General features: G+C 36.8%; 1 protein-coding gene across 1 annotated transcript in view; it reads right to left on the bottom strand.

Moving 5' to 3' along the window:
- The window catches only part of DDX10 (DEAD-box helicase 10), a 284268-nt gene that overhangs the window by 14281 nt on the left and 242069 nt on the right, over positions 1–27918 (bottom strand). Inside the window, exon 17 of the mRNA XM_043898607.1 lies at positions 11633–11769. Coding sequence (XP_043754542.1) covers positions 11633–11769 — 137 coding nt within the window. The remainder of the gene's footprint in view (positions 1–11632; positions 11770–27918) is intronic.

Genomic DNA, 27918 nt, shown 5'->3' with positions numbered 1-27918 from the left:
CATAGTTAATAAGAAAAAGATTTGCATAGTTCGAAAGAGCTGATACACCATCAACACATTATAACCTAAATAGTTAAACATAAAAATACATTCAATTGGGTAGAGAGGGAGGTGGGAGGGGGGATCGGGATGGGGAATACATGTAAATCCATGGCTGATTCATGTCAATGTATGACAAAACCCACTACAATATTGTAAAGTAATTAGCCTCCAAGTAATAAAAATAAATTAAAAAAAATAACACACACACGCACAAAAAAATACATTCAAGTTTTCTCCTCTTAGCCTCAGTGAATGACATGCTGCTTTAACCAATAATCTACATCTTAGGTTATGAGTACATAACCTAAACCTTTCCAAGTCTCCCACTGGTGTGCTCAGTCCATCCTAACATCCTCCTCCTGCCCTCAAAACCTTCATGCTGGCATACACCACTGTAATAAGCTGCCACTCTGGGACTAGAACAGCAGCTGCTTCCCATCCTCATCACCTTCTATCAAACCAATTAGACTCACAGTCAGGATAGACACATGGTTGAAGGATGGTGGAATGAAAAAAAGTTGAGGAATCTCTGGCAGCCATATAGAGATGCTTTTAAGATAAACATTTACATTTTAATAACTGTACAAGCAATTCATGGTTAGGATGTTAGGATGAATGATTTCCTCTTTCCTAAAAAGAAGGCTTTCAATAATTCTTCATGTTTCACTTCAGAGAGGTTATTCCTAACCACTTTATATAAAGCAAACTCTCCCAATTCCTCTCTCATTACCCTACATTTATCACTTTCATGGCCCTTATCACCATCTCTTCTCTTTATATTCCCTCACTGGAATATAAGCTTTATGAGGACTGGTATCTAATATTTCTCTTGCTCTAGGCCAAGTACTTAGCAAACTTTCAGGATGTTTAATTCCTGAATAATGAAAACACTGAGGAAGAAGAATAGACAAGAAAAGACCTTTCCTACACTCCTATCTGGTGATACAGACTCTTCATCCATACCCTGAACAGGATGTTTTAATGACGTCATTTTCATTATATCATGAGCACTAGCCTGTAGGACAGTTCTGTAGTGTTGTGAAAACAGGGTCTGCCACATTGTGTTTATGGGGTGTAATGAATGATTTTTTTTTCTTAATGAAAGATTTTGATGAGGAGGAAAACAGAAAGTTGATATCCCAGAAGATAATCCTATTCTTATAAATGTATACACTTATTTAAAAACTCCTGCCATAGTTTTGTTTTTAGTAGTTAAAAATGACTATATTAATGATTCTATTACATATCATACTCTGCTTTCTTCTTTAATTAGATCTTCCTGGTAATCTTGCAAGGTAAGAATTATCATCATTCAATTGATGAAGAAAACTGAAGGTCAGAGAGTAAACTAACTTGTATGGCCTACAACTGGTAAAAGAAATGAGTATTCAAATTTAGGTCGGTCTACCTGACTCCAGAAGTCACAATTTTTCCATAGGGCAAAATAGCCTGCCTTTGTTCTAACACAAACTTAATTTCATAAAACTCCTACTTCTCTGCATGTTGCTAAGTTTTGGATATGGAACGTACATCCATATTCCAAACTATATGCAGTGGTGCCTGTGGGAAAGTCGTTCAGTTTCTTGGTTCATAGTGTGCATGCATGCATGCTAATTTGCTTCAGTTGTGTTCGACTCTTTGCGACCCGCTGGACTGCAGCCTGCCTGGCTCCTCCTTTCATGGGATTCTCCAGGGGCAAGAATATTGGAGTGGGTTGCCATGCCCTCCTCCAGGGGATTTTCCCAGCCCAGGGATTGAATCCGTGTCTCTTATGTCTCCTGCAGGCGGGTTCTTTACCAACTAGAGCTACCCAGGAAGCCTGGTTCATAGAACCTCATGTAATTCATATCTTAGACCTGGTCAAGAAACTATTTCTGTAATACAGCTGCTTCTGAGACCATTCTTTGAGGAACAGACACAGAGACATAGTTTAAATTCCCACGTATTAATACTCAAAAGCAGAAGGGAGGAGTTTGATTCATTGATATAATATTTTCCATGTAGAGGAAACTACCATGTCTTATTTGGCTTGATTTTAAAAATTTCTCCCTCTGGCCCTTAGGAAGCTTTAGTCAATAGTTTTAACAGATGTAGAAAGGGATGGGACTTCCAACAAGAAGAATGTAATCATCAGTACTTACCATGAATAGAAAGGCTGCTAGCTGTTAAATAGCTTACTTTAAATAAATGATGTGAGCATACTTTAAATAAATGATGTGTAAGTAAACTCCAGTAGAGGAGATGAGAACGTTCTCTGTAATCTGGAAACCACACTCTTTGGCTTACAGGGTCTGAACTTGGAACTGCTACTCCAAGCCTCAAGAACATTCCAAGTGCTGTCTGATATGATTGTGGCCAAGACATCAAAGAAGGAAAGATTTGTTGGGCAAACCTTTCAGCTTCTTCCCTGGTATACTATGGCTTTACAGAAACACAATATAATCCCTAAACTTCCAAGGACACTGGGGCAAACGGTTCCAATAATTAAGTTACAAAATGGTAACCGTAATCACTTGGGATTTTGTAAGCCTGACAGTGGAAGAGACTGTGCTGCCAGAAAGCATCACGATGCCGAATGTTAGAGCTCCTAACTTCTGTGGCAGCTGTGTTTGTTCATGTGCAATTAGGGCTGTGCAAGTTGGTGTGTATTACATCATAAAATGCAGGATCAACATCGCCATACAAGCCTATTCAGAAATCTAACAAAAGCCAGGATAAGCGGCTGCTGGAAGGAAGCACGCTCCTTCTACTACCATGTCTGTACAGCTTTTCAACCTCGAGCTTTTCTTCTCTTTTTTGGAATGCACACAAGAAATTAGGTGAAACTGCGTACTGATCGAGCTGCAAGGAAGCTGAGGACAGGGAGTATTCACTCACACAGAAACCCGTGGGTGTCCTTTTACAACACGCTGCCAAACAGTGTGTGGAAAGCTACCAGAGTTCAGCATCTGAATATTCACTTGCCCTTACTTATATAAAACTCTCCTTCTTGCATTCATACCAGTAAATGTAGCTTGGACTTCTTCTTAAAGAATTTTAAGCTAATAATAAATGACCTTGGGACCATTAAAAAATTCTCAGAAATCTTTATACCTATCTTTAAATACTGGCACTCTGGTATTCAAATATGTAGTGCCAGACTTTTCCTCTTATCATAAATTTTCATTTACAAGGCCATGGCAACAGTCCTAATGAAGATTAATTACTTCAGTATACTCCATAAAATCTGCCCAGCTTCCTTCTGAAGGCTACCGCATATAGAAATGGAACTGAAAATGTATCATGTCCTTAATGTCTCTTTTCTAGCTGCTTGGTACTAGAAACAGAGTTGCAAAAGCAATCTAGTCAAAGAAAATACTGATTGGCTCAGCATTCACTACAAATATAACAGTAAGAGCATAAGATACCTCTTAGATCATAATTCTAATAATCGGAAAAGGTTGGGGATCGTGAGAGGGCAACAGCAGACAGGGGATTGCAATCACATGTACGTGTTTCCTTCTAAAAAACACACAAACATCATTTGAGAAGGGCAGAAAGTTTGGCTCCCCCATCTCACAATAAACCTGTTTGAGATTCCCTTAAAGTTCATCCATCAAGTCCAGGTTAAGAACCTCTGCTCTGCAGCAATTTAGAAGACAGACATAATGATTCCTCTTCTCCCAGATTAAAAAAAAAGTTTAAACATTCACATGAGTTCAGTTTATATTATGGATTTATCTTGCTACTAATCTGTATGTAAAACATTTCTGCTCCCCAAAAGCACATTAGCTTTTCTCCTCGAACTACTTTCACTAATTAGTTTTTAATATTCATGATCATCATCTACCCAATCATGTCCCCAGTGTCCTAACTATCTGGCGAAACTAAGTTTTACACTTTCATCTTACTCTTCATTAGTCCTTCAAATGATTTTAAGAGAGAGAAAACTCGATGTTCAACCAAGTTATCCATTAAAGAATTACTTACAATAGCAAAAACAAAACAAAACCAAATAACAAGAACCAAAAAACTAAGCATGGATACAACCCAGATTCTAAAAGAGGGAATGGATAAGGAAAATGATATAATATAGTCATTGACATTAATATATTCTACATGAAGCAATGTGAAATGAAAAAAAAGGGTGGCATCACTCTCAAGGATGGTCCTAAGAAAGTATCATTTTCAACAGTCTTTTCAGTGAAAGCAAAGTTGCCATGCATCGGCATCATGGCAGCAACCAAGAGAACCCTTCGAGGTGTTTCATCACCCTTGAGAGATGATTCATTCTGGTCTCATGGCATCCTCACCATTCATCCAACTTCTCAGAGATCCTAGCACTTCTGAAAAGTGGCAAACCTAACCACTGTCATTGAGTAACAGTTATTTAATGGTGGCTAAATGACAGAGTGGAACGCACAGGGTAAAACCTGAGAGTTTTACTTAGTGCACTGTTTCTAGCTTGGGGTGTCCCCAGTGGCACAGCTGGTAAAGAATCCGCCTGCAATGCGGGAGACCTGGGTTCAATCCCTGGGTTGGGAAGATCCCCTGGAGAAGGGAAAGCTACCCACTCCAGTATTCTGGTCTGGAGAATTTCATGGACTGTATAGTCCATGGAGTCGCAGAGAGTCAGACATGACTGAGCGACTTTCACTTTCATGCTTCTGCTCAATAATTGTAGGAACAAGTAAGGTCCAACTGGGAGCTTCTCAAATACTGTGTTTCTTAAAATACGTCTTCCCTATCCCAACTCTCATCCCAGAAAATAATACCTTACCTTCCTCAGTGGGTAGCAACCTTTCCCTTAAGAGTCTGAAGACAAAAAATACTGCCTTCCCACCCCCTACACCCGGCTTACTCCCTGCCTCCCTGCTACCCCAACAATCTGCCTTGGAAGTTTCTCCATTCATTCTTTACATCACAACAGGATATGCTTTTGTTTCAGTGCAATGGCAAAAGGGAGAAAGACAAAAAGAATACAATTTAAAGAAAGTCAAGTAAATTAACTCATCATTCACAACTCACTAAGTTATGATAAAAGCTCTATGAAATCTGATAGGTCATGAACTTTGTATTTCACAAAGAAGAGATGATTGAGATTTTCTCTTGAAAGTTGCTAGGCATACTGGAAGCAGGGATATACCTCCTGAAGTTAAAAAGAATAAAAGGAAAGAATGGCAGGCACATAATAAAGTCATTAATAATATCATCAAGCTGAGCCACCTTCTTTCCATATCTACCACCCACAACTAGATTCACCAGTGAATACTGGTTCAAGGAAGTGAAAACTATAGCCAATCCTATTTAACAATCACCTAGACTCTGAGTAAGAAAAACAACCCCTTCAAAAATCATCCCCTATATTTAGCACTTATGATTCCATCAATTTATATAAAACACATAATGTGTAACACCAAGCCCCAACTAAAACCAGTTAAGAAAGGAAAATGCTTTCTGGGAATTTTCCTTCCCCCCAAATTCATCTTTGATGTACACATATTTCTTTTCCAGGTGAAACAATCTCCCACATATAAAGAAAGCTGACTAAAAAGTCTTGGAAAGGTATTTGCTGGGAAAAATTTACTGAAGAGTTATCACAGAACAACACTAAGAGAGACCACACAGATTAAAGTAGTGCATCTCCTTCAAGTAAGAGATAACTTTTAAAGATGGGCAAGTTCACTCAGAAACAGAAAACTAGCATAAAACAGATTTTTAAAACAAAACTCCCAACAAATGGAAAAAACAGACAAAAATCCTTGATCAGCCTTTTGATTAAGAGCTGTGTCAGACTAAGCAAAAAGAATAGCTAATTATATTAGATGTGAAAATTTACCTTGTACAAGAAAAGGTATCAATCCATATAAAGGTTTTATGTCTAAATTATGCCAACAGTCTCACTACAAATTACACATGTGAGAGATCTTAGACCACCTAAAATAATCTACCAAATACCCCACTACATAACAACATAAAGCAATCTGCCTTAGCCAGAGACTGCGGTCTGTGAAGAAAACATTGACATAATGCAGTAACAGTCTAATCACAAACTTTTTCACTTTCCCTTTTTTGTTTGAAAAACGTTAAGATTATAAATATTGAAAAGTTAATTTGACTGGATAATGAATATCTGGAACATCCAGCTGCTTCTTTTCCTTAGTATTCAACACTTTGCAAATTTTCACATCATTAGCAATCCACATGAAGATGGCCATAAACCAAACATGATGAATGCTACAAGATATACAAAAATTAATCTTATATTACATGCTCAGAACCAAATTTCTCTCAGCTTGTGAGGCACAGCTAAAAGGAACACGTTTACTGAAAAAAGAGTTTAACTGGAATATGGTTAAAGGTACTTGTCTCACCAAAGGCCATACTCTTTAGAAAGGCAATTTACCCTTCTCCCTGCTCTCTTATAACTTAAACTCACTTCAGGTTTAGCTGAGCCATCACACCCTTCAGGAAGCTGTTTATAGTTTGCCAAGCCCAAGACTTAGGCACATCATTTTCAGGCCGACCTACACCTCTCCCCACCACCTCCACCAGTGCACAGATCACAATACTTAACCAACACGCTAGTCTGTAATTGTCTGCTTATCCGTCTGTAACCTCCACTGAACTAAAAGCTCTGTCAAAGCTGGGAAGGTAGTTTTCTTGCCTAATGTTTTATCCTCGGTACCTGCACTATGCCTGGCACAGGATAGGTACAAAAAAAATTCTCAGTTGAAAGAATGGATGGAAGAAATGTGACAAGAAGCCAGAAATTACAGATCAAAAAGATATTTTTAACTCTTAAGCAATCAGGATGTGATTTAAATAAAGCAGAAAGTTCTTTCTCCAAATCTTAGCATCACATATAGAAGCCTCTCAAAATGTTTATTGTGAAAGCAGTATAACTCTACTATATGGACTATTTTGGAGATAAAAAAATGAAAAATCATTTATAAGTACAAAGATAATGGCATGCAATATTTGAGGTCATATGTCCTCAAAAAGTATAAAACATCTGTATCAAAACTCACTGGAGACAAGAATACATGATTCCATGTAGTTCCCAGAAGACCAATGAATTCTCTGATGTCACAAAGTTCACAGCAACAAAGAGCCAGGTTTTCTACCAAAGTGTTCTATTTTTAATAACACTAACAACAAGAAATCCTAACATTTTGTATTAAATCTACCTATGCTAATTCCATAGAAGGAATCAGAAATGAAAGCCACAGAGTAAAACACAGCCTGGACCAACTATAACAAGGAAGAAGATAAGAAAAGAAATCAGAGAACATCAAAGTAAGCTCTCTCTTCCTTACCTAGTTTTAAAAATAGCGCACAAAAGTGTAGAGCTGCCAATGGAGTTCAGGCATCTGCTACTGACTAACCAGCTGACATTCTTCTATACGACGGGTAGATTACCCACTCCCTGTGTTTCATAGCTCTGCTTCTGTGGATAAATGGAGCTATTAACAGCAGCATTTGTTTTTAAAATCCCTTAAAAGGAACTGAGGGTCATATAATTGACCATACTATAAGCAAGACACCTTTTTGTCATGCAAATTTAAAGGAATTGATTCATACATCAGAATCTCTTTTGAATTTCAGTGACAGAAATGACAATTCTGATAATTCTATAGAGGATTAAGGAGGGTTTACATTCTACTGTGGCTAAATACCAAGCTGAGAAGGACAGAAGTACAAACTCTTTAAAATCCTATCAGATCTTCCTAAAGAGGAATTACTGATCCCAAGGTCAGTTGTCCTCCACTAAATCTGCCTCTCCTTTGCCTGTTTCCTACAAGTACCTTTCCATGTAGAGAGACCAAAGCGTTACTTGAGCTGGATATCTATGGGTGTCACCAAAGTGAAGGTAAAAGAAATACACAAAGGGAACTTTCAAAGAAATTGGCTCGTACTATTTAGTGTGGGACTAAAAGCCACTTTCTAACTGGTATAACCAGTCCCATACAAACTCGTATCTGAAAATGATAGTTAATATCCAGAGAACAGTGGCAGTGAGGGTGACCAAGAGGCTGGAACACTCTAGCTGTTGCTGCAATTATTGAGTAGAAGCTAGAAACTGTGAACCAAATAAAACCCGTGAACAAGCCAGGAGGGTCGTCTAAAGCTGACATCACAAAATCTTAGGGTTGAGTTATGTTCATGAGAGGGAAAGAAAAAAAGATGTAGCAAAACTGGAACAATACAGGGAGACTGTATTGGTGCTATCATTATGCGTGGTGGTGGTGGTGGTGGTTTCGTCACTAAGTCGCGTCCGACTCTTGCGACCCCATGGACTGTAGCCTCCCAGGCTCCTCTGTCCATGGGATTCTCCAGGCAAGAATATTGGGTTATGCATAGGAGAAGCAATTACTACTGTCAAAATTCTAATGTATAATACTTTCTCTTATCTAAAACAATGTGGTTTTAGTTTACATGTATCTTTATTTATTGCCACTAAAGTAATTTCAAGAGAGAAGGGAAAATGAGAGTATAAGTTTCACATGTGGACTATTACTTGCAAATTACCCTAAACCTTGCCCTCTAGACCAGGAATGGAAAACAGGTTTATCTCGTATACTGATCCCAGTTGATTGAAGGCCCTGTCTGAGAAGAACTGCTAGGGCTAAATGGACAGAATACAAAGCCTACCTTGGATGAGGGATTGGGCAATAAGGCACTAGTAATACATTCTGCCATCCTGGGGTTTAGTCCAGTGGTTGTCCAACTGTGAGAGAATTTCCTCCCCAAAGGATATCTGGCAATGTCTGAAAATAATTGCTATCTCAACTGAGGAGGTGCTAGTGGTACAGGATGATGCTAAACAGTCCACAGCATCCCAAACCCCTCAAAACAAAGAATCATCTGGGCCACAATGTCAGTAGTGCTGAGGCTGGGAAACCATGGTCCAGTCAAATCTACCCTATGATTAGTCCATGGATCAGACCTTCAGTCAAATAACATTACGTTTGTCTTGATGTAGTTTTCCTTAACTATCTCTCCTAATGCCAGAGTAATTCTATATAACCTGATTGGAGAACCAAGGAATCAATTTGATTCAGGCAGATCACACTGATCTGTCCTTAACTTGTACTGTGACCACAAATTATTTTATCCTTTGAAAGCTTGTTTTTTTCATCTGAGAGGAGGCTGGACTAGATAATTACCATGCTCATACAGAAGACAAAACTGCTAGGAAGCCCCTAAATGCACTAATGGAATAAAGCCCTTGTTGATATTCTTTTCAACCAAAGATAATTTCCCTTTGGCCTAAAACCAAAGTTTCTCAATTCCTTTCAATCTCTTCTAGTGTAGTTACCAGTTATGCCTGAACTTAAAACTATTTTAATTTTTACATAATGATTAAATATTTCCAATCTGGGGCCTTCCTGGTGGTGCAGCAGTTAAGAATCCACCTGACAATGCAGGGGACATGAGTTCGATCCCTGATCCAAGACGATCCGACATGCCATGAACCAACTAAACCTGTGTACCACAACTAGCTCTCTAAAGCCCAGGAACCACACTGTTGAATCCTGTGACCCCTAGAGCCTGTGCTCCACAACAAGAAAAGCCACCGCAATGAGAAACCCATGCACTGCAACCGAGAGTAGCTCCTGCTCACGGCAACTAGAGAAAAGCCCGCACAGCAGAGAAGACTGACCACAGCCAAAAACAAACACACAAAATAATAAAACAGTATCTCCCGTCTAAACCCTTGCCATGGAATTATCTGCTTTGGCATCTCTCAAGGTATTCCTACTGTCTTGTCCATCACCATTACACTATCTGAACTTGGCTTCTTCCAGTTCTCCAACAACATATTCTGTCATTTCTTGTATCATTTAAGCTATTAGGATCAGCTGTATAGTTGCTTATCATTATACTTCTCTCTTTTACCCTATAAATCTCCTTCCTCAGTTAATTAATCAATGCAACTATTTCAGGGCCCTTCTCTGTGCCTATTACATTAATGTTGGAGAGATGAGTAGAGGCTGGAGCTGAATGTGTTGATATAAAAAGAGTTTCTGGCTACAAAGCATTTACAGGCTAATTAAAAGGATGAAATGTGAAACTATTAGAGAAGAAGTCATATTAACTAGGAGGTAGCGGAGAAATGTCACTAAGCGGGTAAGAAATGCCAAAAGAATGAACCGAAATGTCTGCTGTCTGAAGATTAAGAACAACTCAGAAGCTATCAAAAATGTTAGAAAAAAATCCTTACAAATCAGATACAGAAGGATTGCTGTCATCGTACCAATGACTTCAAAAGTTGGCCCTATGTCTTCAAGTTATGTGAGAGAGATATGGAAAACATGGCCAAATAACAAACTGTAAGAACCAATTCAAGTTCCGTTCAGAGAGAAAAATTACACAGAGCATTTGGAAGTTACTGATATAAAGTCATTTGTGTTAACACCCCACCTATCGAAATGGAGATCCCATAAACTACTCTGAAAGAGGGCCATTTATATAAGAATAAAAAGGGCAACAAATTTAACCATACTGAAAGCTCATCAAGGTCTGGACATGCACACTCTGAAGCAGAATACAGGTATTTACTCTTAGAGGTCAATTTCTAAAGATTAACATTATGCTCTGAACCTAAACTATTTAACTCTTACCATCTATATATTTTTTCTAAAGCCTAACAAACTGTTTTCACCTGTGACGCTTCTTGGGGTAAGAACGCTACTATGTCCATAACCTAGTTGTCCAATAGTAAATATCTCAAGTTTCTGGCATCACATGGGAAGACTGCGTTTTGGATGGGTCATTTTCACTGTCATAAAATAATTCTATGTCTAGATGAGCACAAGATTAAAATAAAGAGTAAATGATATTATCTCTCCATAGCATTTCTCTAAGGGGATAATCTTTTTGAGACCTCTTCATAATGCTTAAAGCCAGATTATAGCTCTCTGGGGCCTATTTTTTTCAACTCCAAACTTTTCATTTGAGGGGTTCCAACCAGTTTCCTCTCCCCTTCAATCACATTAACTTCATCCAGCATTAGTATCCTCCTTGTGCCTAAACAGGCTCATTGATTTAGAATGTCCATGCTGCTCAATATTCTCAACTTTTAAATCAATAGAATTTCAATATAATCTAATACATAGTACTCTGAAAACAAGTGCTGAGCAAGTCATTCCATTCATTACATTTCTGGTTTTGGCATGGCAACAAATAAGTCCACATTTGAGAGAGGGCTGTTTATATATGAGAGGTCTGTTTACATATGAGTTTTCCATTATTTTATGCATTTCTTACTTTTATTTCAAAGAACGTGATTTAAAAATTCAGAGATAATTTTTAACAATAATCTCATCACTAAATCAAAATAAAATCTTATCTCTGTTTGCAATAAATATATCCTAGTGGATCAAATACTTAAGCATAAAGAATCAAAAAGAGAGAGAAGAAAAGAATAGACCAAGAAAAAGATACAACTCTCTATCACCCATGTATCTGTTAAACAGGTATTACAGGAACAGTAGAAGGGCCTCTAAAATGATGAGAAGAGCATGAGATGTTTGTCTCCACACATCTTTTGAATTTATTAAAAGGAGAATTTCTATTCTTAATGCTACCAACAGTAAAAACATACCTGATTTTATTTTCCGTATCTTCATTATCTGACTCTTCAGAGCTTCTGTACTTATCTGGATCTGGAAGTGTGCTTGGGTCAAATTCATCATTATCATCATCGCTCCAATCCAGAAAGGCTTCCTCTTCATCTCTAGCCTAAAAAAACACAAGGAAAATTGTGGTTTAAGAAAACAGCTGATAAATAATCAGGTCTTATTTCTAGCCCCAAATAAATACTGCTAATTGAGATCCTCAAATTAGAAGTCTTATATTCTGGTGAAGGCCTCTATGTGACTTTCAGAACCATAATCATTTGCACTGAGGGGAAAAAAACCACACCGTTTCAAAAGTAAAACAAAATATGGTTCAAAAAGTAAATCATTAAGAAGTCCCTTATATGCGATATAGGAAAAATTTGACAGTTCAATTACTTCCAAGTTATTCAACTATCAAAGAAATAAAAGTATAAAATAAATTTTAGTGCTCCTATTCACTATGCAAATTTCAAGACTACCAAAAATATTAGGTAAATATATAAAAAGCCAAATGAGAGAGTACAGGAACATTTGCCTGATAATTTTATAACCACAATAAGCCTTAAAATGACAATCAAATCTTTACAAGCTCATTAATAGTAAGGGACCTTCTAAATTCAAATTAAGTATACAAAGTCACTAAGAATGATGGAAAAAGTAGGATGAATAGCAAGATATGGAAAGCTGGAAACTATTCAGTTTCATAGTTTCATGCAAGTAGGTAGGTAGGCTTTTTTTTTACTGTTTTGCAATGGTTTATTTTTGTCAAAGACCAAAGTAATGCAAAATTAAAATACATTTACTACACATTTTATGTAATGAACATCCCTTATAACAAATTTATTTTTGGCAGATTGGTTATATCACCTGGTAGAAAAGAAATACAAACACTGTCACGGTGCATTTAACAGATTATAACCAATAAGCAGGACTGAAAAACAATTCTGGACGAATTTCTCCTAGTGGGTACACTTTACAAATTTTCTTCACACCATATGTGACAAACTTCAATGATTCTTTGATTTCAAATGTTTAACGTTCTTTCCCAGAAACTGAATAACAACTCAGAATATCACAGCTATTGACTGTGCAGGCCTCTACTGAAGCCTGAAGTCTGCCAACACCTTTTGAACAGCTTTCCCTTGATAACCTCTAAACATAATAAAAGGAGGAAAAGTAAAGAAAACAAGGATTAGTCACCACTGCAAAAGTCCCTTATTGTTTTCCTGGTAAAATTCCGGGCTAAAAATAAAGGGTCTGGAAACAAGTATCAGGAGGGAAAAAGGAAAGGCTGCCCTTAGAGGCAGTAAGCGGCACACTCAACAACATACTACTCCATGGTCCACTTGAAAATAATCAAGGATATCGACAAAAACTGAATGTCATCATGTACTGAAGAACACTAATCTCCCAAGCTACAAGATATTCCAATTTTCCAGTCTGATTCTCTCAAAGGAATCTGCTATCTAAAAGGTGCAGACAGAGAATTACCAAAGTATTGTGTTGGCCAAAAAATTGGTTTGGGTTTTCTGAACAAACTATTTGATCAACCCAATAATTCTTAAGCTTTTTTGGCCCAAAGAGCTTGTGTTAATGTGGATTATACCTAATATCATTTACTGTATTAGAAGTTTAAACTCAGAATTTTAAACAATTCATTAGTTTAAAAGCAATAACAACAAACTCTGTATCATTATATATTAACATACATTAAGATAGTGTTTTATGAAAATAGCTACAAATTGCAAAACAAAAGAACTATGTTTTACATTTTAAACAGTCTCTTTAATGTCTGGCTAATAAGAAGGTATTTGGATTCTTATATCTGCTTTTGCATTCAATATGTTGTTCTGGTTGAAAAATATGCAGAAAATCCAGTCTCTCAAGAGATGGGAAAGGGAAAAGTCATTTAATAGCCTTTATAGATAGGTGTAGTTCTTCTCCTTTGATACTACACTAAGTATTGATGAATGGCAGTTTCTTAAAAAGTTGTTGCAATGTGGAATCTGAAGCCATCATTAATATACTTTCTATATCCTGTTACATTAAAATCCATAGGTCTACCATGCACTTTGAATGGATCTTTTTTTAAATCAGTGAGTGGTTTCATAACACTGTGCATTGGTCATTTGGAAAATAATGATTCACTAAAATATCCATATCTTCCTTATGTGGATCTTCAAATGTTAACACATTTCAACTATACAATATTTTTAAAAATCATATTTCTTAATATCAGTATCTTTTTAAAATGTCTTTCAAGGTACTGGAAAGCTATTGGTGGACATAAGTTTTCCAAAATTCTCATTTTTTCTTAGTGGCACAGTAGGGAATCTGCCTGTGAGATGCAGGAGACACAGGTTCGATTCCTGGGTTGGGAAGATTCCCCAGAGGGGGAAATGGCAACCAACTGCAGTATTCTTGCCTGGAAAATTCTATGGACAGAGGAGCCTGGGAGGCTACAGTCCATGGGATCACAAAGAGTTGGACATGACGGAGCACACAGCATAATTTTTTCCTTAAATGCTTGGACTTTTTCATTAGCAAAAATAATTTCAGTTTTTTTTTCCTTGACATGTAAGCAACAAGTATTTTTTTCCTCTGGATGCTTTCAAAATTTTCTCTTTATCATAAAGCAGTTAGATTGTGATGTGTCTAAGAAAGGTTTTCCTTTGTATTCATCTTTCTTCGCACAGAGTCGGACATGACTGTAGCGACTTAGCAGCAGCAGCAGCAGCAGCATCTTCCTTCAGGCTCTACAACCTTCTTGGATTTATCAATTGCTTTACACTAAATCTGGGAAGCTTTTGGCTATTACTTCTTCAAATATTTTTATGCTTCTTTCTCGCCATTCCTTCCATGCTTGCAAAAAACTGCATATTAGACTACTTCACAGTTCTCTTAGTTTTGCTCATTTTTCTTCAACCTTTTTTCTTTCTCTTCTTTGCATACGGTCATTTCTCTTGAGTCAACAGGTTTGCTGTTGTTGTTGTTGTTTTTTTTTCCCCTGATAATTTCAAACATTTTTCAGACCACCCAGCAAGAACTTTATAGTAACTGTGCTTTCAGGTCTAAGACGAGGTTTCTTTTTGTTTTGATTGTATTAGTTTCCATAATTTCCACAGGTTATATTCTTGCTCTGGGGAAGCCACCTATCTGTTTATTCACATACCTGCACTTTCTTTTAATTCTTCAAACATGTTTTCTCTTAATTCTTTTAACATTTAAAATAGCTGTACTGAAATCTTTGATAAATTCAAATCTGGGCTACCAAGAGTTTCTACTGATTATTTTTTCTTGGCCATGGGTCACAATTTCCTGCTTAATTACCTGTTTAATATTTTTGTAGAAAACTAGACACTGTAGAAAATATTTTCTAGAAACACTGAATTCTATTAGGTTTTTCTGAGGATTATTAGATTTCTATTCTAATAGAGAATTACCTTGCCTGGATTCAAGCTGCAAATTCTCTCTAGCCCATAGTGCTCAACTACTGTATCTCGTCTCTGACTTGTCTTTATAGCTCCAACTGCTGCTGTTTTCTTTTTTTTTTTCATTTATTTTTATTAGTTGGAGGCTAATTACTTTACAATATTGTAGTGGGTTTTGTCATACATTGACATGAATCAGCCATGGAGTTACATGTATTCCCCACCCTGATCCCCTCTCCCACCTCCCTCTCCACCCGATTCCTCTGGGTCTTCCCAGTGCACCAGGTCCGAGCACTTGTCTCATGCATCCAACCTGGGCTGGTGATCTGTTTCACCCTTGATAGTATACATGTTTCGATGCTGTTCTCTCAAAACATCCCACCCTCGCCTTTTCCCACAGAGTCCAAAAGTCTGTTCTGTACATCTGTGTCTCTTTTTCTGTTTTGCATATTGGGTTATCATTACCATCTTTCTAAATTCCATATATATGTGTTAGTATGCTGTATTGGTCTTTATCTTTCTGGCTTACTTCACTCTGTATAATGGGCTCCAGTTTCATCCATCTCATTAGAACTGATTCAAATGAATTCTTTTTAACGGCTGAGTAATATTCCATGGTGTATATGTACCACAGCTTCCTTATCCATTCGTCTGCTGATGGGCATCTAGGTTGCTTCCATGTCCTGGCTATTATAAACAGTGCTGCGATGAACACTGGGGTGCACGTCTCTCTCAGATCTGGTTTCCTCGGTGTGTATGCCCATAAGTGGGATTGCTGGGTCATATGGCAGTTCTATTTCCATTTTTTTAAGAAATCTCCACACTGTTCTCCATAGCGGCTGTACTAGTTTGCATTCCCACCAACAGTGTAAGAGGGTTCCCTTTTCTCCACACCCTCTCCAGCATTTATTGCTTGTAGACTTTTGGATAGCAGCCATCCTGACTGGCGTATAAAGGTACCTCATTGTGGTTTTGATTTGCATTTCTCTGATAATGAGTGATGTTGAGCATCTTTTCATGTGTTTGTTAGCCATCTGTATGTCTTCTTTGGAGAAATGTCACAGCAGGATCCTCTATGACCCACCTCCCAGAATATTGGAAATAAAAGCAAAAATAAACAAACGGGACCTAATGAAACTTAAAAGCTTTTGCACAACAAAGGAAACTATGAGCAAGGTGAAAAGACAGCCCTCAGACTGGGAGAAAATAATAGCAAATGAAGCAACAGACAAAGGATTAATCTCAAAAATATACAAGCCACTCCTGAAGCTCAATTCCAGAAAAATAAATGACCCAATCAAAAAAATGGGCCAAAGAACTAAACAGACATTTCTGCCGCTGTTTTCTAAGCAGTGTTTCCTATGAGTCTCCTCTCAGCTGTGAAATGTGAGATTCTGCCAAGGACTGAGGCAGAGCTGGCTTCACCCTCCCTGAGACTGCTTTGCTGCCTGGGGTTTCCCCTAATTTTCAGTTGCTCTGTTGGCTCTGAGATCTAACTCTGACATGTCAGGCAGAATTCTTCAATTAATTGCATTTTAATACATAAAATCATTTAATATGGTTCTTTAAAATTTACTATAAAGTAGCCTTCATAAAATAAGTACAATATAATAAGAAATAAACTCAATATTCCACTGTACATGTTTATCTACTTGATAAACATAAACATGTTTATCTATTTGATAAACATAAACATGTTTATCTATTTGATAAACATAAACATGTTTATCTATTTGATAAAAGGAAAATACTAATACAAAATGATGAAAATTTATTTTTAAAGGGATAAAATATTATTTGGATTTGTATTACCACAACTCTCTTGACCTGCCAACCTTTCCTGACCTATAAGATGATCCCACTGTTGATATGATACCATACTGTTTGTACTGCATTATACTCCTCAATTCATGACAAAGACAAATAAATCTCAGTTGGCAATAACTCCTTTTAGAAACACAATTTCAACCTATTAGAAGTGTAGAGATGAGAGAAGAAAGACATATTCATATTGATCTTTTTTGTTTTTTGGTTCATTCCTTGAAGGGTTAGAAATATATAACTATAAAAGTGTATAATATTTGTATTAACAAGTATAGCATGCTTCTATTAATGCTTTTAATCTATCAAAAATAAACAAAACCTATCATCTACAACAAACTGACAAAACATTAATAAAAGTAAGGAAAGAGGATATTTCCATAATGAAAACATTCTAGAAAAAAGCACTGAGTGTCTTCCTGGCAAAGTCTAGTTTAGAAGTATGTTCTTTCTAGTTATATAATGTAGCAAAAACAAAACTGACAATGGACATTTTAGCTGCTCTATCTTGCTCTATCCTTGTGATTTCATGAACCATTTAAAAGCTAATATATAAATATGGCTTTTATCTCTCTCTGGACTCATTTTCATGAGAGACAGCACAAATACTATCATACATCTATCACCTTGTATATGACTATGACATATCAGTCTATTAGAACATCATGGTCAGAAACTCATAGGAATTATTTAAGTATCCTTAAATACTTAAATACAGGAGACTAAAGTTTGTATCTTATAGATGCTGCACTCTGGCAGCAATGGGAAGGGAGGCTGGAGGGTATAAGATTGAAGGTAGGATATCAGTTCAAAAACTACCCATACAATAATCCAGGAAAGGCAAGGGATTCAATGAAGGAAGTGGCAATGGGGATGGAGGGAGGGAACAGGTATGAGAGACATTAAGAAGGGAGAACCAACTAGACTCTGTGGACCACATGAGTATATAGTACATTTCAGAGAATCAGAATGCTTCCGAGAATCAAAAAAAAATATGTTCATAAGCACAGTTGTACATGTTAAACATGATCTAAGAAAGTTTAGTAAACATTATGAAGATGCTTTACAAAAATGTCTTCCTTCAACAAATTTTTATTAGGGAGACACAGTACAGATATGCTGTTAGGTACTGGGGATGTAGCAGTGAATAAGACAGTCTCTGCCCTGACGATAAAAATAACTGTTCTAGGATAGTTATCCACATAAGCACTAAACTGAAAGCCACATTCTTCTATTTCTGGGGACCGTCTAATCAACAATGAATTGACTCCACTAGCTCTGCTAAATGTTCAACAACTGGCAGAATGCAACCTGGGTCCGGCTGTCAACATGCCACTCCCTCTTCAGATACCTCCAGGCTGGAAGTTGCAACCATTCCTCCCTTGCTGACTAATCACTCCCATCTCTCTTCTCCCTCGCAGCTCAAAATGAAACAAGAAGCCCTACAGTTACACCCACACCCCACACTCCTCTTTTAAGGCTCTGAGAAATTAATGTAGTTCATACACACAAAGAGATCAGGGGCACCTCTATGAACTGACTGTTCCTGAAATACGGACTCAATTATAAGTAGGGCAGATGAAAATATCCAAAAAAGAAATGTAATCCAACTAGCTTTTATTTTGCTTTCAGTTTTGATGAGACGAAGAATACAGATGAGAAGTCGCATTCTCCTACAAATTTATGAAGTGCTGACATACATTACCTTACTTCATCTTCTAACTCTATGAAGTAGGAAGAAAAAGAATTATTGTTCTCATTTTCAAAATTAAGAAAATGTGATTCAGATGATTACACAGCTTAACCAAGGTCACACAAATATGTACATATGCTAGGTCTTCTACATCACCTGAATCTCAACTTTCACTAATAAAGCTTTGAATTTACTACTTGTATAATTATTTCTTCAGAAACAAGAATATTTTATAAGCTTCAAAAGACATACAGGGGCGCTTTCTGTGTCATCTTCTATGTGACCATCTCCACTTTTACCCCCCTTGTCTCCCATGTCATTCCTCTCTGTTCTGTGGAACATTGCAACCAGCTTCCTAATCAGTCTCCCTGTAACCATGCTTCTAACCACTCCAATTCTGTGTTGTCATTTGTTGTTGCTGTTCAGTCAGTCATGTCCAACTCTGTGTGACCCCATGGACTGCAATGCATCAGACTTCTCTGTTCTTCACTATCTCCCCGAGTTTGCTCAAACTCATGTCCATTGAGTGGATGATGCCATCCAACCATCTCATCCTCTGTTGTCCCCTTCTCCTCCTGCTATCAATCTCTCCCAGCATCAGGGTCTTTTCCAATGAGTCAGCTCTTCGCATCAGGTGGTCAAAGTACTGGAGCTTCAGCATCAGTCCTTCCAATGAATATTCAGGGTTCATTTCCTTTAGGACTGACGGGTTTGATATCCCTGTTGTCCAAGGGACTCTCAAGAGTCTTCTTCAGCACCACAGTTCTAAAGCGTTAATTCTTCAGTGCTCAGCCTTCCTTATAGTCCAGCTTCTCACATTGTACATGACTACTGGAAAAACCATAGCTTTGACTGCATAGACCTTTGTCGGCAAAGAATACGCTGCCTAGGTCCGTCATAGCTTTTCTTCCAAGGAGCAAGCATCTTTTAATTTCAAGGCTGCAGTCACTGTCTGCAGTGATTTCAGAGCCCAAGAAAATGAAGTCTGTCAGTGTCAAGTTTTTCCCCATCTACTTGCCATGAACTGATGGGATTGGATGCCATGCTTTCTTAACTGAACAATGCAAAGAAAGGGGAAAATAATAGAATGGGAAAGACCAGCGATCTCTTCAAGAAAATCAGAGATATCAAGGGAGCATTTCATGCAAAGGTGGGCACAATAAAGGACAGAAATGTTATGGACCTAACAGAAGCAGAAGATATTAAGAAGAGGTGGCAAGAATACACAGAAGAGCTGTACAAAAAAGGTCTTAATGACCCAGATAACCACGATGGTGTGATCACTCACCTAGAGCCAGACATCCTGGAGTGTCAAGTCAAGTGCTGTCTTTACAATGTTTTTTTTAAATAAGTTTCAAATTTGATCTTGTCTATCATCTGCTTACAACCTTTGAAGCCATACTTTCAGATCCTGGAACAAGTCAAGACCTGTCCCACCTGAGAATCTGCATACTTGCTATTTCTCTACTAGAATCTTCTTCTACTTCCTTTTGTCTGGCTTGTATTGTTTTCTGACCCAAACATGTGGTTTCTTTTCAACACTAAGTCCTCAATGTCAAATGAGTGTCTATCAATTCAACTAAATTCTGACAGCATGCAGAGTTAGCACAGATCCCATGGGTAAAGGGCTCAGTCCCACAAGACTCCATACTTCAGATGCCAGCTGCAAAATGCAGTCACCAAGCAACCTGCAATTCTACCTGGCCAACTACAAATTCGGGGATTCTCATAACCCCTCCTGAGGTCTGACAATTCTCTAGAACTCAGGAAAGTGCTTTACTTATGATAACCAGTTTATTTATTTAAAGGATATAAGTCAGCAATAGCCAGATGGAAGAGATGCATAGGGTAAAGTATGCAGGGAAGATGGGATGGAGACCTGTCATGCCTTCTACAAGGGGGTCACCTTCCCAACATATCAAAACACTGACCAACCTGGAAATTCTCGGAATCTTGTTGGTTCAAATGTTCTTATAACTCAATTTCCAGGCTCACCTCCTCTCATGAAAGGGGACAGGGCCAATCATAAGCTTGGTCTTTCTAATGACCAATCCCCACTTTGAAGCTATCTAGAGATCCCACCATGAGTCAGTTCATTAGCTTAAATTCAAGCGTGTTGAATATGAACAATGAAAGACATTTCCATCACTTAGAAAATTTCATGGGCTAAAACTTTTGACTTCATTGTCAGGAACCAGGGACAAAGACCAAAGAGATATTATTATACCAAACTGGTTAACTTCAAGTATTCAGGTATCAGATTAAACATTTCTGAACATCACCTCCTTAGTAAAACATCCTGTAGATTTCTCTTAATACTTAGAGTGAATACTTAAGCTAAGTATAATAGCTTATACTTAGAGTGAATTCATTGTATGCATCCTTTCCTAGGCAGTAAGTTTCAAGACAGTAGAGGCCGCATTGCATTATCAGTACTGAAATAAATTTCTAGGCTGAAGATACAGCTGCTCTGCCAGGAGTACCATATCAACAAACCAAACTTAGACAGCTTTCATGTCCCATAAATGTTCCACCTGACCAGAAATGCTCTATGTTCAGTCAGACAATCCCCAAATGCCAAGTCCACTCTGGTCCTTCCACTCCAAACAAGGTTATGATTATGTGGCCCCAATCAATCAGATATCTTCAATTTTTCTCTTCCTTGTTCTTTATTCTTCATCCTATAAAAAACCTCCTGCCTTCTGCCCTGTTTTACAATTCTCCAAAAGGAGACTGTCCACTTCATGAAATGTTAAAGTTTCCATCACCTAAACTGTTTTCTTTGAACATTTTTAACATTGCTCACTACTATAGTTAAACACACAGAACAAGTTCTCAAATATTTGATAAACAGTTATTTAATGTGAAAATGTTAAACTGGAATACAGTACTATTTATTATTAACTACTGAATATATAAGTAAGTACTTATAAGGGTTTAACACTAGAAATCTGATTATATGAAATTTAGATCTGATCAGGTGGTTTTTATTAATAACAGTTGGTTATTAATTTAATTAATTTAATTTTATATTTCAGATTTCTCAAGTATAAAGTTTAAAGTATTTGGGCTTAAAGAGCTTGTAAAGATTTTAATTAATTGCAGATGCTTGGAAAATATGCAATTAGCACCTTCATGGGAAATAAAGTGAGTAGTCAGTAAAAAAAAAAAATGAAATGTGCAATATTCCTATAAAATAAAAATAAAAATTCCTAAAAAATAAAAATAAAATAAAAATTTTATTCCTATAAAATAAAAAATTCCTATAAAAAAAAGTTATGTTTAAAATTCCTTCTAAAGGATAATGCAAGAAAATTTCATGTTAGAGTCTGTACACACACTGAGGGTTTATACATACATAAAGAATCTGCTTATTTCTGTAAATATAGATGACTATGATCAAACTCATGACTGTTACATTCATTCAAAAAATACAGAAACCTCAAGCACTCCCTTCAGCTTGAATTAATAACCATTTCCTGGAGTGCTTAGTATACTTAGCCATAATAGGTATGCAAAAATGGATAAGTCAAGGTCTTATACCTAAGAAGTTTAAAACTTTAGAATATTACATAAAATTACTCTGATAGGCAACATAAAGAAGCATAAACATATCCTTAAACATGATGCTATACATGCTATATTTCCCTTATCTCTTTTTCTGAGAGCATTCACAGCAAAAGCAAAAACAAAATTCTATTAAAATTGAGAGAGCATGAAATATCTCAATAAGAAGTATAATACTCTTGAAATGTTGCTAAAAGAAAAAAACACAGCTATAAAACTCTAGAACATTTCTGAGAAATGGAGAGGAGGGCTGATGTGAAGAGAAGGAGAAGAGATTATTTCCTTATACTAGACAAAAAGTAAGAGACCATCCCTTAGTGACACAGTAAATTCTGTTAGGGCAAAGACCTTAAATGTTTGTAAAATAAAAGGGAATGAGACTCCATTTCAACCACTTTACTAAGAAGTGGAGGTGGAAGCTACATTCATGTAATGGATTAAGGAATGAGTGGGCATTCTTGCTGGTTAGTCTGTGTGTTAGTGAGGAAATCAGGTTAAATACAGAGAATTATCTTTATTGCCTTCCTATATGCCATATAGCATTCATAAAAATAAGCTTGAAGGACTGCATTTATATTTTGGTTATATAATTCCACTTTTAAAAATTCCATTTTTAAAAAGCAATCTCCCCATATTGTATGAATTAAAAACAGAATGTCAATTCTGACACCTCAAAATTTCACAAGGAGGGAAAATTCCAAAATACAAGATAAACTAATTTTGACTCTAAGAAAGAATATAAAAATTGTGAAGAAAAGTTCAGAGAAAATGAGGTATTCAAACAACTCTGTTCTCACTAGTAAGACTTCAACACCACTTTCTAAGCAAGCATTTGCTGCTGTTCAGCCTCTAAGTTGAGTTCAATGGACTGCAGCACACCAGGCTTCCCTGTCCTCCATTATCTCCCAGAGTTTGCTCAAACGCACGTCCATTGATTCAGTGATGCCATCCAATCATGTCATTCTCTGTCACCCCCTTCTCCTCCTGCTATCAATCTTACCCAGCGTCAGGGTCTTTTCCAATGAGTTAGCTCTTCACATCAACTGGCCAAAGTATTGGAGCTTCAGTTTCAGCATCAGTCCTTCCAATGAATATTCAGGGTTGATTTCCTTCAGGACTGAGATCTCCTTGCTGTCCAAGGGACTCTCAAGAGTTTTTTCCAGCACCACAGTTCTAAAGCATCAATTCTTCGGTGCTCAGCCTTCTTTATGGTCCAACTCTCACATCTGAACATCATTACTGGAAAAACCATAGCTTTTACTATACAGACCTTTATCCGCAAAATAATGTCTCTGCTTTTTAACATGCTGTCTAGACTTGTCATAGCTTTCCTTCCAAAGAGCAAGCATCTTTTAATTTCATGGTTGCGGTCCCAGTGTACAGTGATTTTGGAGCCCAAGAAATTAAAATCTGTCACTGTTTCCATCCCCACCGCCCCCCCCATCTATTTGTCATGAAGTGATGGGACCAAATGCCATGATCTTTGTTTTTTGAATGTTGAATTGCAAGCCAGCTTTTTCACTCTCCTCTTTCACCCTCATCAAGAGAATCTTTAGTTTGTCTTGACTTTCTGTCATTAGGGTGGTATCATCTGCATATCTGAGGTTGTTGACATTTCTCTGGGCAATCTTGATTCCAGCCTGTGATTCATCCAGCCTGGCATTTTGCATCATGTACTCTGCATAGAAGTTAAATAAGCAGGGTGACAATATACAGCCTTGATGTACTCCTTTCCCAGTGGAATGAGTCTGCTGTCTCATGTCCATTCTAACTGTTGCTTCTTGACCTGCACGCAGGCTTCTCAGGAGGCAGGTAAGATGGTCTGGTATTCCCATCTCTTTTAAGAATTTTTCAGTTTGTTGTGATCCACACAAAGGCTTTAGCTTAGTCAATGAATCAGAAGGAGATGTTTTCCTGGAATTCCCTTGCTTTCTCTATGATCCAACAAATATTGGCAATTTGATCTCTGGTTCCTTTCCTAAACCCAGCTTGTATATCTGGAAGTTCTCAGTTCATATACTGTTGAAGCCTAACTTGAAGGATTTTGAGCATTACCTTGCTAGCATATGAAATGAGCACAATTGTATAGTAGTTTGAACGTTCTCTGGCATTGCCCTTCTTTGGGATTGGAATGTAAATTTTTCATAGTTTTGAAATCTTTTTTAACTTTTTATTTTATGTTGGGGTATGGCCGAATAACAATGGTGTGATAGTTACAGGTGAATGGCAAGGGGACTCAGTCATATATGTATGTATCCATTCTCCCCCCAACCATCCAGGTTGCCACATAACACTGAACAGAGTTCCATGTACTATACAGTAAGTCCGTGTTGGTTATCTATTTTTAAATATAGCAGTATGTACATGCCCATCCCAAATTCCCTAACTATCCCCTCTTCCCATCCTTCCCCTCGGCAACCATAAGCTCATTCTCAAAGTTTGTGAGTATGTTTCTGTTTTGTAAGTTCATTTGTATCATTTCTTTATAGATTCCACATATAAGGGATATCAATCGATTTCTCTTCTTCTCTGTTGCACTTACTTCACTCAGTATGACACTCTCCAGGTCCATCCATGTTGCTGCAAATGGCATATGTCATTTTTTTTAAGGGTTGAGTGAGATTCCATTGTATACAGTTAGGAAATGTAAGTGAAAAATTCTGATATACAGCAACCATCAACAATAGTTAGAAAGAGGCTGATTTTTGAGATTTACCAAAGCTATAAATCCCAGGTAAAAACTCAGAGAAGAAATTATTGAAAACATTTTTTCTGAATTATGAGCACTAAAAGATTAATACTATTATTAAATGTGCCTGTTAAAAATGAACATCTACTCACTAAAGCAAACGTACAGAACAGTAGGCCCAGGAGCAGCTGAGAGTGCTGAGAAATTACTGTTCTTGCACCATAATGCCAAACTGCAATAGCCTGATTCCCCTTCACATTTTAATAATAATGTTGTAATACCAACTAAAATATTTTTGAATATTTTCAATTTCTGTCTCCTAGAAATTTATTCTGTAATAGTGATGTTGGGCCTTAGCTGAATACTGATTTATATATTTGGCACTTTGCTATCTGGCCAAAGTGTTTCTCTTTTGCACTTCTAGTATATACTGGCTGAATTACAAAGCCCCAACTCTGATCAGGGACTCTGGACTCTATAATTATGGGGGTTCTGCTCAAAAACCTCTCTGTCCTTTCTAACATCCAGCATTTATAAAATAGACAGCTAATCAGCATTTATAAAATAGCTAATCAGAGGAAGCCAACACAAGTGAGCTCTGGCCACCTAGCCATATAGGAATCTGAGAAGAAAGAGGGAATGGAGGATGTTGGGGAAAGATAAAAGCAATATCCAGGTGGAGCATGTAGAATAAATGACCCAAAAGGCACCTGTTAAACAGAATTTTTCTCTCAAATCTAGTAGAACTCACCCCAGTTCCTCTGAGTATCTAATTTATTTTTTCCACGCATTCTAAAACAATAGGAATATTTGATTAAAAGACTATGGAGAAAAGATAAATAATACAGGAAGTGACCATAGTTAAGAACAGCAGCCAAAGGGCTTGCACATGAATATTCAAAGCTCTAAAAAGCAAATCCCAAATTTGGAAGGATCTTCAGAATTTGGAATATTCACTCAACAACTATTTACCACATACTTATTGTGTGCTGAGCATTACTATAAAGAATTTAATCTGAAACAGCATGACAGAACAGACTATGATTAAGCATTTTAATCTTAGAAAGATTTTAGTAAAAATAAAACTTCTTCTAAACTTGCCTTGTACAAAATTCACTATTCTTCCTAAATTGATTAATCACTTGTTTATCTCACAGAGCCCAATGGGATACTGACAGTGCTTCAATTACATAACTGTCTATTAAATAATAGTAAATTCCATTATTGACCATCTTTGTTTCTTGTTTTCTTCTTTTCAGAGGAAAGTTATACTAAATAAGATATTAAATAAAGTAAAAATTATAAGTCTAATTTGCCATTCTTCTCATAATAATAAACAAATGAGTTTAATATAAAATGGATCATAAGACCCAAATTTGATTGCTCCACCAGTGGCTAGCGGTTAGTCCCTAGGAAACTGATTAACTCAGGGAACTTCTACTTCCTCATCTATATAATCCAAACATTGACATCTACCACTCAAGGTTGTTGTGAGTATTAAATGAGAAAAGCATGTGAAGATATATACAAAAATGCCTACGATCATCATTATCAATACTGTGCACACTGGGGAAAGACATTCCGACAATTTGGTGGTCTTACCCTTCTGAAGTAAAGTGCTCTGCTGCTTTCTCCAAACCTGATTCTAACATAGGCAAAAATGTGAAATAGATGTAAATCTCCTTAGGAAACAATGTATTCATTAGGAAAATAGAAAAGATTACACACAAAGGAATGTAATTGAAACTACAAAAGTCACTGAGGTTGTAAAAGATGAAAATATCAATGTTAGAACCACAATATCTAAGGCAGGTATTTCACATTTAAAACTGATGGCTGATTCATGTTGATGTATGGCAGAAATGAACTCAATATTGTAAAGAAATTATCTTTCAGTTAAAAATAAATAAATTAAAAAAAATACTACCTTGTAAACCAAGTAGTAAATAGTTTGGTAAATGGAATATTCAACAATATATAGGATTGATATATGTAACAACATGGATGAGTCTCAAATGTGACTTGCTAAGCAAAAGAGGACAGACTCAAAGGCTATATACTGAATGATTCAACTTATGTGAAATTCTGGAAAAGTAAAAACCAATAGGGATAGAAAACACATCAGTGATTGCCAGGAGCTAAGGTTCGGGGGAGGCAAACGGAATGAGTCTTTTTTTGAGATGATGTAACTATCTTGTATATTCAATTGTGGTGGATGCACAACTATGTACTTTTCAAAAATCCATAGAAGTAAATACTGCAAATAGTGAATTTTACTGTAAGTTAAGAAATAAAGGACCCTTCAAAGATCATTTTAGGGACATTTAGAAGTGCTCACAATGAATTAATAAAGTATAAAGACCATGCTGATAAAAATAATTATATTGATGAAGCTTTGGGTGGTAGGACTGGATTACAAGGTTTTCCCCCTTTCTACCAATACAAGTAAAAGCATCTTACAATAAGCAATACTTTTTTTTTTAAATCAAAGAGATGGAATATTGTTTTTAAAAGATTCTAGAACTCTGAATGAACACTCTAAAAACAGATTAAGGGTGGTTGTTGGATTAGAAGTTCTTAACCTGCAGTTCCTAGAAGCCATAAAACCACTGAAATAGTATGAAAAATATTTTTTGTATGTGTACATATGCATTTGGACAGGAGGAAAACCATAATTTTCAACAGTCCTTGAGCCACCAGCCACTAGTCAACTTGTCTGGAACAACTGCACTTCTTGAGGCTAAACTGATAATAAGAACTTATTATAATAAGATATAAGACAGTTCTGAACTTTGAGATGGTTGTTAAAAAAAAAGCCTGGGACATGATTTAGGTTTCAACCACCCAGTAATACCTGCCAGTCTCTCTCTTAAGATATGCTCTAGCCTGTTGAGAAACACAAAAAAACAAAACAAAAGTCATAAACTCAACATTTTAAGGGCAAGAATTCATAACAATACAGAACTCAAAAAACAGCCACAGAAGATGGAATCATGTACATCCTGCCACAGGGCTATATTTTCTACCTCTAGCCAAAACTGTCACAGCCAAGAAAGAAGGAAAAAATAA

The sequence above is a fragment of the Cervus elaphus genome, chromosome 1 (genome assembly GCF_910594005.1).
Source record: "Cervus elaphus chromosome 1, mCerEla1.1, whole genome shotgun sequence".
NCBI classification, from domain to species: domain Eukaryota; kingdom Metazoa; phylum Chordata; class Mammalia; order Artiodactyla; family Cervidae; genus Cervus; species Cervus elaphus.
Note: the sequence above shows the minus strand (reverse complement) of the source record. Positions and strands in the feature narration are given on the sequence as shown.